Here is a 14,425-nt window from a genome sequence, read left to right on the forward strand (position 1 = left end):
CAAGAAAATTCATGCTGCAACTATAGCAACTACTAAAATAGCAAAGCACACTGATTTCTGACATGAACCTGTTCCTAATGTCCAAGAGACACTGTGTGCTGCGAGCTTTATATACCAGTTCCCAAAATATCCGAGTCCTGATAGGATGAGAAAATACCGTCATGTTCTTGCACCAGGCCAATTACAAAGCTGTAGTTCCTGTGCTGGTAAAGATGTTTCCTGTTGATAACACAACAGGACAACATAGCACTTAGCTGCTAATGTTATCTGGGACCCTTGTGACCTCTCGGAAACTTTAACAATTGTAGAGTCCACAACACGTAGAAGCCTCTCTTCTTGTGCTTTTGTTTGAATAAATAAGCAAGAAAGAAAATAAACACTCGTTCTGCAGCCATGTGCTCATTATTGCTTGGGGAGTAATTAGAGGTGGCTGAAACATAGAGGAGAGCTCAGCTCAAGAAGCAACAGGTTCCTACCTCTGATGCAGGGCAGTGCTTGACTGATAAGTCCTTTTCTAAACAAATACAGTGCAAAGGTGGAATTCTACACTGGAATATTTTTTGTCCATTTTAAACATACTCCTTTTCAACTTTATAGACTGCCTTTTTGTGTTTGAAGATGAAAAAGCAGATTTCATTTGTTTATAATGTCAGCATTTCTGAACAGTCCTCGTTCATTATCCTTTCCCCCAAGCTTTTCCCTCAATTTTTATACAGAAATTTCTTCAAACCCTTCCTGTCTGTGCAGTTTTGTCCCTTTTCCTTGGCCAGACAGCAGCAGTGACAGGTACAGCTTGGAGCAGCATTCCAGGAGTTGTAAGAAAGGACTTCTTGGAAATATAAAACTGCAGCTGAATTTGGGTGTTATATTACCTCTCAATAACTGGCTGTTTCTAACACACCTTTGAGATCTCCCACACCCACCACCCAATGGATATCTGCCAGCTCACAAAGCCCTTATGTAAAACCCCCCTACTACAGGAAACCCAGCGCCGCTGCTCACTCCTGGACCTTGTGGGATACTTGAATTCTTCATTCTCTGCTGGGGAGGAACCAGCAGCTTCTATGACCTCTTTAACTACTTAAAGCAGAAAAACCCAGAGCAAGATTTGCCCTCTTTCATATTTGGAGTAACAGCAGTGCAATCCAGAGTCTGTCCATAAAGAATCACTCTGCAAAGCTTTCCCTGAAATCCAACAGGTACATCAGTGACCTGTAACCCAGCGGCTTGAAGATCCATAAATAACACAGGGATGGATTTACCCTATGTGCCTGATTTCCCTCAATATTCTTCTATCCCTCAAAATCTGTGGTGCAACCACCATGCTGCCTCAGATGGTCTAAGAAATTCTCAGATGAGGTATAGGACATTCCTTGAGAAGGACAGAAAAGTGCTTTTCCTAACTTACTGGAAAAAAAAAAAAATAAAGCCTTATAATTGAATGTTTGGGCTTCAGTTCAGTGCTAAGAGTGAGTCCTTTCAATGGTCTTTTGAACACCCCATCGCTCTTCACCTACACCTGCCCAACTGGAATAGCAGAGGTAAACCTAGTCAGCATTCTTCCTTGCTCCATTGTTATTCCTGCTGGAAAGAGGCACAACTTCTTGCACTGGTTGCCTTTGAGTGGTGCTTATTCTCAGCAAGTCACAGTGGGAGTGGGTGGGAGGCAGAGTTCATTCATTTTTGTAGCATAACATAGAACAGATTGTGTTTGGATTTCACTAGATATTTGTTGTTCTATGTTTCTTTGCTTTATATTGGACAAGGGCCTGCAACAAAACTTTGATCCAAGGTACAAATCCACGGCCAAGATTTGAACTAAGCCTACAAAACTTTCTCCAGAACAGGCTGTAGCCCAGCATGCTGACTCTGAGAGCCTCCTGTTCTTCACGTTGCTGGTCATTTGATTCAGGCCTGCTTCTGCTTATTTATTTGACCATTAGCCTGCAAATGAACTTGGAGGCTCCACGATCTAGTCCACAACTTTTTGAGAATAACCCAGAGTAATTCCACCTACAGCAAAATGAAGTTTCATTGATGCAATGCTGCAACTGCCAGGGCGGGACATAAGATCAGATGGAGATGAGAAGAGAGGTTATAAACTGGGCATAATTTCTGATGTTAAACTCCAAATTAGCCAAATCCTCTGGTTCAATGAGTTTGTCAACAACCACAGAGCAGCAGAACAGCTGAAGTGGGAAAAGTGGCTTTAATCGTCCAGTGTAATGCCATGAATTTTGGAGGGCTATGGAAGGTCTCAGTTTCAGGTGGCTGTTTGCACCTAGTTCTTGGGAACTTAGCCCAGAACAGATCCTGATAAAACAAGTATCCTTCATTTTCAGGAGAAAAAATACAGATCTGAGTTCAGCTATAACTCCTATCTCTTAAAAAAAAAAAAAAAAAAAATTACATTTTTCCTCTTTAAGACCTGGTGTGAAGGAACAGGACCAGATGTGCTGCTGCCCAGAGCAGTGACGACTGTGAAGAGCCCACACCATGGTCCCCATGCCACCCCTGCACTGACAAAGCCCAGGAGGTCACAGTTACAACCCAGGACATGTACAAGGACCTACCAGACCAGGTTGCTCCAAGCCCCATCAAACCTGGTCTTGAATATTCCCAGGGATGGGGCAGCCACAGATTCTCTGGGTAACCTGTGCCCAGGGCCTCACCACCCTCAAAGCCAAATTTTTTTTCCTAATATCCAATCTAAACCTTCTCTCTGTCAGTGTGATGCCATTCCTTCCTGTCCTCTCACTCCAGTCTCTTTAACATCTTTCTTGAGTGCTCTCCTCAGGTACTGGAAGGTCACAGTTAGGTCACCCGAAGATTTTCTTTCCCAGCCTGAACAATCCCAATTCTCTCAGCCTTCCCTCATAGAAAAGCTGCTCCAGCCCTCTGCTCATCTTCATGGCCTCCTCTGGCCTTGCCTGAACAGGTCCATGTCCTTCCTGTGCTGCAGCCCCCAAAGACCCAACGTTTTTCACCAATTCCCTGATGTACAACAGCGCCAAAAGAGAACCTCCTGCATCTGCCTGCAGCGAGCTGTGAGTAACTGTGCTTTCAGAAACGCTGAGTCAAGACAACGTGCTGGAACTACAGGAGAAACAAGTTTTATCTGTGCGTGGGGAGGGCATGACTTAGAGAACACTTTGAATTGCACAAAATTCCATGGAAAAAAGGTTTACAAGTGTTTGTTTACATTTTGACTTCTCCTGTAGCATAAATAGCATTGTTGCATAGTTACCATTGCAAATAAGATTATTCATATTGTCCCTTAACTTTGCTCTCTCATGCTGTTTTCTGCAAGGCCATCAACCCTCGCCATGCCAGGGCTGCTGAAATTACAAACAGCAGTGGGTGTCAACCACAGAGTGGAAAAAAAAAAATACTGAGCATATTGCAACACTGGAATTGGCACAAGATAAGGACAAAGGTGCCAAGGTTTAGCCTTTTTATTTTCACAGAATAAAGTCAGAAATGAACAGGTGCAATCTCCTAACCAGAGGCAAATCCACTCCAGATAAAGTCTCATAATCTCTCTTTATGTGTAAGGATGTTTTATAGACAAAACCAGCTCAGACTAGAATTTGGAAGCAAATAGAAGCAGTCCAAACAGTATTCAAGCACAAAAAGATGCCAATAAAGAAGAAAGAGTAGGAAAACCCTAAAAGACACACAATGAAAGACTCTCTTCAGGTGGAAGACCAAGGTGAAATGAAGCTTTTCTAAGGTACCCATTTTACTTGATTGGGAAGTAGGTTCTGGCTTGATTTAGCGAGACAAAACCAATTTTCTCTAGAGGTAATCAAGTGTGTGTGAGTGAAAAGGTCCTCCTTCTTCTACATTATATCACACAGGAGCTTTCCGACCACCAGCTGATGTTTAATTTGTGACCTGGCAATGGTCCAGCACCAATGTCCAACCCCGAGCAGCTGCTCCTGTGGTGATGCAGCTTCCCTTGGCGCTGATCCCTCCACTGCACTTTGCAGGAGTAGCAGTATCAGCCACATGAGAGAAAAAGAAAGAAATAATAACGTTAAAACTATCAAGCTAAATTAAGAAGTGGTTCAACTCCAAAAATCACACTGCATAAGGCTAAAAAAAATTTTTAATTACATGTTTTGGATGGTTTTTAATGCACTCGGACTCAGTAAAATAGCTGTGCCTTCCAAATCAAGGCACGTCGGGTACACACCGTTCGCGCGACTCTTACTGGTCCCTGCTGGGGAGCCGCGTGCTCCCAGTGCCATCTGCTGGCAGAGCCGCCCAGGGACGGCCGGGCCACACACGCGGCGCTTTGTGGCTCTCTCTCGTTCTAAGCCAAGAGCAGTTACGCACAGGACTACTCCAGGAAGTAAAACTACTCGGACGGGAGCGCCGCTGACGCACCTGGAGAGACAGTTATCAATCAGGGAGCAATTAAGTCGTGCGTAACGAAGTGACAGGTCTGCGTGCCTGGGGAGAGAGAGGGAATGTTTCCTGCTGCGAGGATCTCAAGCCAGGAGTCTGCCAACACAACTATGAAACCACAGCTAGGTGAAAGCACAGATTAGACACTTGACTTGAAACATGCAAATTGTCTCTTAAAAGTCTTTTGTATTAGGCACTTACCTATAACATGGTGGCAAACCAAGACATTTACATTTTACCACATTAAGCAGAGAATGAAGTTCAATGAGATGAAGATTTAGCAGTTGGTCTAAGAACAAAACTTGTGGGAAAAAAATTACTCATAGGATCACAGACTAGTTTGTGTTGGAAGAGATATGACAGCCCATCTCATTCTAAACAAGAGACCTTCCACTGTCCCAGACTGCTTCAAGCCCTGTCTGACCTGGCCTTGGACCCTTCCAGGGATGGGGCAGCCACAGCTCCTCAGGGCAGCCTGTGCCAGGGCCTCAGCACTCTCACAGGGAAGAGTTTCTTCTCAGCATCCCACCCAAACGTGCCCTCCTTGTATAAGATCAAGTGCTGGAATAACATCCCTTGTTTCTGCCTTTCTGCCCGTGCAGGTGCACAGGCACCCACACTGTAACAATGAATGGATGAAAATGAGGGGGGTCACTTTGCCTTCTGAGCACCAATTTTATGGTGTCTGGGTGGCTTTTGCAGAGAATAGAAAAGCAAAAATTTTTTCAGAATTTGGTAAACAAATCAGGCATATCAACACTTCCAGCATTTATAAAGTTCTGTTCCACTTATCCAGGCCTCACATTAGAAGAGCTGAGCACACTCTGAGATTAGAGGCTACTACCTGGTGTAGATCAAACTGAAAAAGGAGCAGGCAAAGTACAACTGATTCAAAGAGGACTTTCTACCCTTTATTACCTTCTGGACAAGCACGGTGGATGCCCCATCATCCAAACAGTCAAACGGCAATAAAATATGAGAAAACATGGTTCTGGTTCGCAAGATCCAAACTTCAAGAGGAAAACAAAGCTATGGAGAGTCACATTTTACAGGCATAATTAAAGCAAACACTTGGAAAAATAAAGTCAGCAGAAAGTGATTCATCAACCAGTTACAGTTTTAATATAAAAAGTTTTAGTCCAGTCATAAGCTTAATTGTTCAAATGAAAATGAGTAGTGGAACTGAAATCTTGAACAAGATGATTTTGTTTCAACATCAAGCTTGTTGGGTGACAAATACAGTCAGAATACACCTGTCCACACCTGTGGTTGCCTAAAACTGGGTGCCTGGTTGTTTCAAACACCACCAGACATTAGACTTCCTGAGGCATACCTTCTGCGATGCCACAGCAGCTGCAGCCTGGGGGAGTTCAGCTGATTTTTGGCTAATTGTACACACAGGTGTATCTACATACAGTCTACAAGGATTCAGTGAGGACAGTGACTGAAATACCTTCTCACTCTTTGTGGACACTCCTGGACTCTCCCACCAGTGGAGAATCTTGCACTCAGTGTATTATCACATCACATCTGCGGACACAGATATTTAGATTTTGATGGTTTAAGTTTAGCGCCTGTCAGGAGTACGAAATTCAAACCAAAACATCCTAAAAGTTGTATAAAGAAAATACTGATAACCGTCACAATTTTCCTGAAAAAAAACATCACCAAACCCCAAAATACCTATATACACCCATGCCAATCATAGCTTCTCAGAAAAAAAAGGAAATGGCATGTAAGAAAAATAATACCTTTAAGAATAACATTGTGAACTGTTATTCATTCTACCAGGAAGGTACAGTAATAGCTGTTTACAAACAGAAAACACTGAGAAAGAAAACATCTCTCCTTAGGGCAAATGAAGTTAAACAATTCTAGCACACTACAGCAGAAAGGGGAAGTATTTGCCCTAAATTAACACAAAAGGCAAGCTGGAAGAAAGATGGCAACTGTATTTTTGTCGGCCTCTTCCTATACAGTAACTTCCAGGAAGAGGCTGCAGTATATTACTGTTATCTGGAAAAATATTAATAAACTCCCAGTCTTCCTACCAAATTACATCACCTCTAGAAGTGTTTTGGTCTTTTAATACCTAATCTAAGGCTTTATGCCTACATATTACAGTTGGGAACTTGTTTGATGAACATAAATTTAAAAAAGCAAATACTGGTCAGTTGGCAGAGGGTTTCCAGGCCCTGGGGTGTCACAAGGTTGAAACTCTTCCATCTGTATTTTGACTGACTGGAGCCAGCAATCCTTCTTCCAGAGACCCTCCCACAGACATTTACTCCTATCATCTCTCGTTCTCAGTTAACTTAAGTATTTAACAAACCCCTATTTTTGTTTCCAAACCTTTCACTTGAAGCTGTTCTCTCAGATTAATTCCTCTAAAACCATGCAAAAAAAGCTAACAGTATTTTCTGACTTCAGATAATTTCAACTCATATTCTGCAATTTTTTATAAGTTAACAGAGCTATGAATGAGTTAAGGCACCCAAATGCCCATCAAAAAAACAAATAAATACCTTGGGCTAAATACAATGAAGTGTTCAGCAGTCATTTAATTGCACAATCATCTCCCTAATTTGTAGAACAATGCTGCCAATGTCTCTAGGGATCCTAAAATACAAATATTAGAAACTCTGCAACTGTGACGGACAAGGCATCAACAAGACATTCCCAAGGTTCATTCTGGATTCCTGGCTCCTCAATGTAACTGCTACTCCTAATGTAATTAGCATTTAGCAGCAAGATCAGCATGTTCTAAGAACGAAATAAATATTCACACAATCAATACTAATGGTTTAAAAGCTCAAACACATTATTGAAATCAATACGTTTCCAATCTTTCTCCTGTCAATACAAGATTGCAGAAACGAGACCCTTGGCAACAACATTCACAGCTCTCAGGACCACAGAAGCTTCTGCAAATGAATTCTAGGCCTGAAGTTTTGTTGTCTGTGGTGCCTGTGAGGTGTTTTACTGTGTTCGGAGCTGGTAGTCTGTAAAGGGGAAAAAAACAACAAAAACCCAATTTTAGTAATTTGTCTCATTAAAAGGAGTAAAGCAGAGCAGCAAGTTGGGATAAAGTGATAAAATGCATTCTTATATTAATATATATTAATACAAGAATATGCAAATATCAATAAAACACTGAGAGGGGGAATAGCCTTAAACTGAAGGAAGGAAGGGTTAGACTAGATATTAGGAAGAGATTCTTTCCTGTGTGGGTGGTGAAGTCCTGGCACAGCTGCCCAGGGAAGCTGTGGCTGCCCCATCCCTGGAAGTGTCCCAGGCCAGGCTGGATGGGGCTGGGAGCAGCCTGGGACAGTGGAACATGTCACTGCCCACAGCAGGGGGTGGAACTGGATGAGCTTTGAGGTCCCTTCCCACCCAAACCAATCTGGGATTCAACAATTCTATAAAATAAACTCCTATATTTGCTTAGAGTGGCCATGAGAATGAGCTCTAAAGAGATAAAGGCAATTGTGGGCAGTCATGCTTAAATGCCAGAAAAAAAACTAATTAGAAAAACATAAACAAAAAAAAAAGTGAAAAACTAACTAAACAAAAAACCCCAAATGACAACAACAATACCACCACCACAACAAAAACACCCAACAAAATCAAACACCCCATTTTTGCTTGCTAAAATCTAGTATCTTTTACTAGACAGTGTCTTACACATTTTAAAGCTGGCAGAACAATATGTGTGAGCATACTGTTAATGATGTGTTTGTTTTTAAATTTACCAAATTCCAGATCAATTAGGAAATACTTAAACAGCATTAGCACTCTACCCCACTGGGTCTTTAATTAAGAGACCAAAAAAGGGGACTAGAAAACAAGCAGCATAGCTTAATCTACTGTGTATCTAAACCAGATAGTTCCATCTCAAAAACAGGAGTTTCAATTTGTAGGTGTATTCTGGAGAAACAAAATATTCCCCTCCTCTCACCTCCATTCTGGGTGATGTACCGGACCCAGGGCAAAGCCTGGTAGCCACTCTTCTCAATTATCTTTAAGTAACGAACCTGGAAAGAAAGGTCTGTAAAATATAAAGTCTCCCACGTTGGCTAAGCAGCATTTAGCAAAAAAGGAAAGCAAAAAACCCAACCCTTTTATGTGTAAAAATCTGTTTTATGGATAAAACTAAACAGGAATCATCGAGATGAGAAACACCTCGTGTGTTAGAGCCCAGCATGTGAATTTATCAGTATTTCTGTTTTCAGTCACTAACCTGGATTCCTGAAGTGGTGAAATATGGAATCTCAAACTTTACACTAATGGGAGGTTTTCCTTCCTTGTCTTCAGCTTCAACACTTGGAAGTCCGAAGTGAGCTCTCATCAGGTATTCTTTTCCACCCTACCCAAAAGGGACAATTTTTTTTTTCTTGAAACAAAAAAATTATAAAAAACTTGCAATGATACAAATAGTTTTCTTAATGTCAGACTGCTGAAATCCACTATTTATTCCAGCTCTTCTCCAGGGCTTCAAAGTGACGTGTGTTTTTATTTTAAAAATACTTTTTTTTTTTTAAAAGATGCAGGTTCAGTCTGAGGCATAATTCATTTTCTTCCAGCCTCATACTCAAAAATTCAGATAAAACAGTGACACACAGCTACACTACCACACTATTAGCAGTGGACAGAGCTCATGCTCATGGAACCACCCAAGAAGTAGAGCCTGACGAAACTTAAATGGCTGCTGCTAAAGCCAGGCCAAGGATTACACCATCCAGAGCCATGACTTAAAAATCTGCTCTCTTCCTGCGTTCTGAAAAAATATTCAAATGAAACAAATATAAACAACATCTTATTAGCAAGTTCCAATCTTTCATCCATGGAAAAAGAGGAAACGTCCACTACTACCTGTCTGATACTGAGAGAGTTTGCTTTAGGCAGAGCCTAAATGTCACTGAAATGTTAGTGTTAACTAATTATTACACTCTTGGGTAGTAAGAGTAAAAAATAACACTTACTGGAAAAGATTTAATGGACCAGACAATTTCACTGTTCTCTGGAACCCATTTGACACTTCCAACAGTGGTTTTAAACTTTGGCGAGTCTGCATCGTTTGGAACTGGGATGTGAATCTCCACATTGTTGGCAGTTGATCTACGCTTAAATTGACTCTTCGCCTAAAGAAGAAAAAAAACAGAGCAGAAAAGCAGGGTCTAAGTATTTCCACGATGCTGGCGAGCTCAGAGAGCTGTGAGACACAGCTCCCCTCCACCCCAACTTGTATCCTGAGAACTAGAACTGACACTGAGATCATAACTTACAAATGAAGTCTTCAAAGGTATCTAAATCCCACAGAAATACTGAATACTTGTACAAAAATGCATATACTGCTCATCAAGCTTTGAAAACAAATGAAAGAAGACTAAAAATAGCCATGATTGTTTAAGGATGTCTGACCTTGATCATGTACTCGATGCGGCTGTGGGAATGTTTCTCAATCACAGACTCGATCCAGATCAGGGGTTTTACCTGGTGGTGAAAAATCACATCACAGTCTGACAGAGTCACCAAAATGTTGCTTTCCCATAAAACTACACTCAGTATGTGAACCACACAGAAAATGCAGCCTGTGGTGTTCAAAATGACAGAATTGTGGTTTTAGAAGAAATAATTATACAAATGAGCAAGCACTGATATACCAATGAGCAAATGTTACAAGAATTATAGGCTTAAAAATGTACATCTCAGATTAATCCCTAATAACAAACACTTGCACCGGAAAATATTTGATGTTTTAACATACTAGGGACTGAACTATGTCCTCCTTCCTATAGACCTTCTCCAGATTGATTTTTTTTACTTTTCTGAAACGAAGGCCATCTTTATCACCATACTCCAATAAAACTAAGTGACATAAATACTGCTGCTAATAAGCACAATGAATTGTTACACTGACATTATGCAGTTAAAAACATAGCCACAGTATTTCAAAAACATTTTCAATAGTAGTTGAAAATACAGAGACTTATTGCCAAGTTACGTCTAAACTTTATTCTTTCTGCAAAAGGAGCAAGCACCAAGTTTTGCTATTAACAGTTGACTTAAAAACCCATGTGCTGCCTATGTTTTAAGAAAAAAAAAATGAAGGGAAAGCCATTGTGGCTACAATCTAAACCACTCCTATTTAAAAAAGGCAGACATCCAGACTCACGTGGGTATTGAGGCGATATGACATGAGCTCAAACTCTCCGTCAGGTGGAATGAAGGAGATTGTCCTGTCGTTTTCAAAGCGAGAGAGACGAACACACTGGTGAAACTTCACATCTTCCAGTTCTACTGATTTACTTTTCCCACCTAGCAGAAAACACACAGGTCATACAAACTGTGGCCCAAGTCTCACCACAGCACAGCTGCTGCCTGCTAACATTCCTTCCTTTTAGCCGACTTTCTAGGATCAGGACAGCGACCGTCCCCCTGTGCTGGGCACTGCTGAGGTGCCTCAAATCCTGGGATCAGTTTTCGGCCTCTCACAACAAGGGAAACACTGAGGGGGTGGAGTGTGCCCAGAAAAGGAAATGGAGCTGGGGAAGGGACTGGAGCACCAGGAGCAGCTGAGGGAGCTGGGGGGACACACCTGGGGAAAAGGAGGTTCAGGGGGAGCCTTCTTGCTCGCCACAACTCCCTGACAGGAGGGTGAAGCAAGATGTGGGTCAGGCTTTGCTCCCAGGGAACAAGGGAAAGGACAAGAGGAAACAACCAAAAGATGTGCCAGTGGAGATTTAGGTTAGATTTTGGCAAAATTTTTTCACTGAAAGGATGGTCAAGCATTGGCACAGGCTGCCCAGGGCACTGGTGGGGTCACCACCCCTGGGAGTGTTCAAAAGGCCTGTGGATGTGGCACTTGGGGACACGGCTTAGTGGGGAACACAGCAGTGTTGGTTTGGACTTGATCGTTTTAGAGGGCTTTTCCAACCTTAGTGATTCTGTCATTACGGTGCTACCCAAGCACCCCAAAATTCAAGATTCTAGATAGCACCTGTCATGATTATTGTGCTACTGCAACACTCACGGCCTGTATTATCAAAGAGAACTTTGTCATTCAATCCAAGGCGCAGCTCTGGCATTCCCGAGAGGAAGACTCTCATTTTAATGGATCCAACTATCTCACTCCGTAACACGTTTCCGTTGGCACTGACCTGAACAAAGATGAAGGGAAAGGTCTGATGTGGTATGTTGTGACATCAAGCAACACTCCCACCCTGTGCCCATGCCCTGGGTTTTCTTGGATGTGTTTCTTATGAGAAATTAATCCAGTAGAGTGAATTACATCAGGGACATGAAGGGGCACAGACAGAGGAGCAAAGGACATATCCAAAAATCAGCAACACACACAATTAAAGCATTACTTGTACTGGATTTCCTTGGGGGTACTTAATGATTTACATTGCTTTGGGAGTCACAGCACACTATCCACAGTCAGACTTTTTATTGCAGGTTTTCATATAAAAAGTTAGAGTACAAGGTACCCACCAGAAGGTTAACAGACTCTATGACATCCAGGAAAACCTCATTTTTCCTGTATTTTATCCCCTCTGATCTCCATGAAACAGCATTTGTAACAGTGGCAGGTGGGCGTGGGGCTCCAGTTTCAAGTTTGTGACCTTCCTGAGTGATGTACCTTCACAACCACAGAATTGGCATTAAAAAAAAAAAGAAAATTAATATTTTTGATAATTGGAACACACCAAAACATTTGTCTGCCTATGGAAAAAGGCTCAAGACATTCCAAGGGCTTTGTCGCTGTTAAGTGATGCAGAGTGATACTTACTCTTGTAAAATTTTACTATCAGTTGTTTGTGGATAACCAAAATCCATAAGCTCATCTAACAACTCATAAATAATAACAAAATTATCTCTAATGCTCTCTTCTTCCAACTCCTTGAAATATTCAGAAAAAACCTGAAATGAAATGACAGGAGGGAGGGGGAAAAGAAGGACGTTAACTGAGGAAGCACAGCACATGCAGAAGGTATGCCTGCATCTAAAATAATAATCTTCTAAAGTTCCAACCCAAACCCCATACTTCACAAACAGCATTCTGCTCGGATCAGCCCCAGGAAACCCACCACAATTAAAACAGACACAGAGAATCCTAGAAGAAACTATTATGAAAAATATTTATTCTGGAGAAAATATTTTTCACACCAGGTACAGAAGAACCAAACACAGGATCTGTGTGAGGTGCCACGACACATGCACCAATTCACAGTTCTCCTCCAGGTGCTCAGGTCTTGTGTAACTCCTTACAGCACTGTGCCCCATCCTCTGCCTACTCAGCTACAAAATACCAGTGCCCTTATTAGTGGTTTAAGAAGATAGTTCTACAAAATAACCAAATATAAAGTAAAAACGCTACTATCAAAGTTCTTAGAAAATATGAAAGATCTACGCACTTCTATTTAAACTGAAAAGGACGCAAAGGTTCTGAAATATACTCACCTGAACTACTTTATATAAAAATGAAAACACCAGTGATACACAAGCATTTTTCTTAGAAGTTGCAACAACTGATAAAGAATGTTCAGGAATGTGCATTTTAAGAAGTTTACTAAGTGCATTTAAAAAAACTTTAAGGCAATTAAGAGTTGGCTAGAAAAATTAAGCATTAACGACTTAACAGCACCTCTGATCTAAGGAAATATGAAGATAAGCATTGATTAAATCATCCATTAGAGCAAAATCAATAAAAACACTTTTCTGAACCTTATGCTGCTGGTGCATATTACACTACATAAAGCATAAAAAAAGCTTATTTAATATAACCAACTTTACTGAATACAGCCTCCTTACATCACTTCCCCCATTCTCCAACTTGCATTTTGACATTAAAAAAAAAATAACAGCAGCCCTTGGCACGTCAACACGTGTGTAGTACAAAGGATACGATACAGGTTGTTATGTTTAATCCACATGAAACGAACTCCTCCATGTGCTAGGATAGGAGAAAGCGTCCCCTCTTCTTCCTTTTCCATAAGGATCGGCATAAAATGTTCCACCTCTGACATGTCCACATCTCCACGGTAATTCCGACAGATCAGAACCTATAGAGAAAGCAACCAAATCCTTGTTTTTTCTCTTTCATAAGGACGTTATCGTGCAAGACACACAAATGCTTGAAAGGCCCTTTTAAAATCACCCAGCTTCCCTCAAGCCTCTCTGCATTTTTAAGTGCAAATCACAATGCCAAAACACTTTGCCGATTAGAACACAGATACCAAGATTTAATTGCAAAGTCACGTATTAGTATTTTCCAGACCTATCCTTCCCCTATTACTGCTCACGGCCTAACAATGATTTTAGGATAGGAAAACACGCAACTCCTCTGAGGCAAAGCAGCTGCAATAACGGCAGAGATTATTCCCCGGGGGATGCCGCGGGCCCTGCCGCCTCATTCAACACCTCCGCCTGCGAGGGGATCCGGGCCACAACTGCCCTGTCCCCGTTCGGCTGATCCCGGGCTGGCAGCGAGGCGGTGCCGGCAAAGGAAACGCGGCCCCCGCAGCCCTAAGAGCGGCGGGGGAAGCCCCAGCTCGGCGCCGGCCCCGCTGAGCCGCCGCGGTCGGGCCTCACCTTCCCCTTCAGGTCCAGCACATAGACGGCGCTGGCCGACATCGCCCCGGCCGCGGCCCGCGCGCCTTCCGCTTCCGCGGGAAGTGACGCCACGAGCCGGAACCGGCGGCTGCGCGCAGCGACGCGCGCGGTGCAGCGGAAGGACACATCGAGCAGGCACCGAGATGTTAAATAGTCCCCGTAGCGCTGGCACAGCCCCCGGGGCGGGGCGGGGCGAGAGTCCCAAGCCCGCCCTGCTTGAGGTGGGAGCCCCGGACACATACCGAGCACCCAGGACTCAACCGAGGCCCGCAGCGGGACCTAATTCGGGTTAAGAACAAGATTGCGATTTAAGCGGCGCATTAGGGGTTTCGAACATCAAGATACACGTCGTCCCTCAGAGGGGGTAAGAATCGTAAAGGCAGGTTCGGCGCTACCA

At 42.6% G+C, this 14,425-nt stretch overlaps 1 protein-coding gene across 1 annotated transcript; it reads right to left on the reverse strand.

The window, feature by feature from the left end:
- Positions 1-5,302: 5,302 nt before the first annotated feature.
- On the reverse strand, positions 5,303-14,112 carry AP1M1 (adaptor related protein complex 1 subunit mu 1). Its single transcript, XM_042024324.1, has 12 exons — positions 14,008-14,112; positions 13,322-13,478; positions 12,877-12,944; positions 12,206-12,336; positions 11,908-12,055; positions 11,447-11,573; positions 10,589-10,731; positions 9,835-9,906; positions 9,396-9,554; positions 8,654-8,779; positions 8,372-8,447; positions 5,303-7,415 (listed from the first exon to the last, which is right to left on the reverse strand). The coding sequence occupies exons 1-12, from the start codon at positions 14,047-14,049 to the stop codon at positions 7,393-7,395; spliced, it is 1,272 nt and encodes a 423-aa protein (XP_041880258.1). The 5' UTR covers positions 14,050-14,112; the 3' UTR covers positions 5,303-7,392.
- Positions 14,113-14,425: the final 313 nt, after the last annotated feature.

This window comes from Corvus kubaryi, unplaced genomic scaffold (assembly GCF_017639235.1).
Source record: "Corvus kubaryi isolate FWS band 111438036 unplaced genomic scaffold, C.kubaryi_AGA036_p1.0 37262, whole genome shotgun sequence".
In the NCBI taxonomy this organism is placed as follows: Eukaryota; Metazoa; Chordata; class Aves; order Passeriformes; family Corvidae; genus Corvus; species Corvus kubaryi.

Bases quoted from the DNA above. Each gene is read 5' to 3' on its own strand.
- AP1M1 (XM_042024324.1), bottom strand. From the start codon at position 14,049: ATGTCGGCCAGCGCCGTCTATGTGCTGGACCTGAAGGGGAAG. The intron at 10,732-11,446 runs GTGAGTGTTGCA...GTTTTCTGCTAG, and splicing joins TCTCTTTGATAATACAGGCC to GTGGGAAAAGTAAATCAGTA. The intron at 9,907-10,588 runs GTGAGTCTGGAT...TTTCACCACCAG, and splicing joins CATATCGCCTCAATACCCAC to GTAAAACCCCTGATCTGGAT.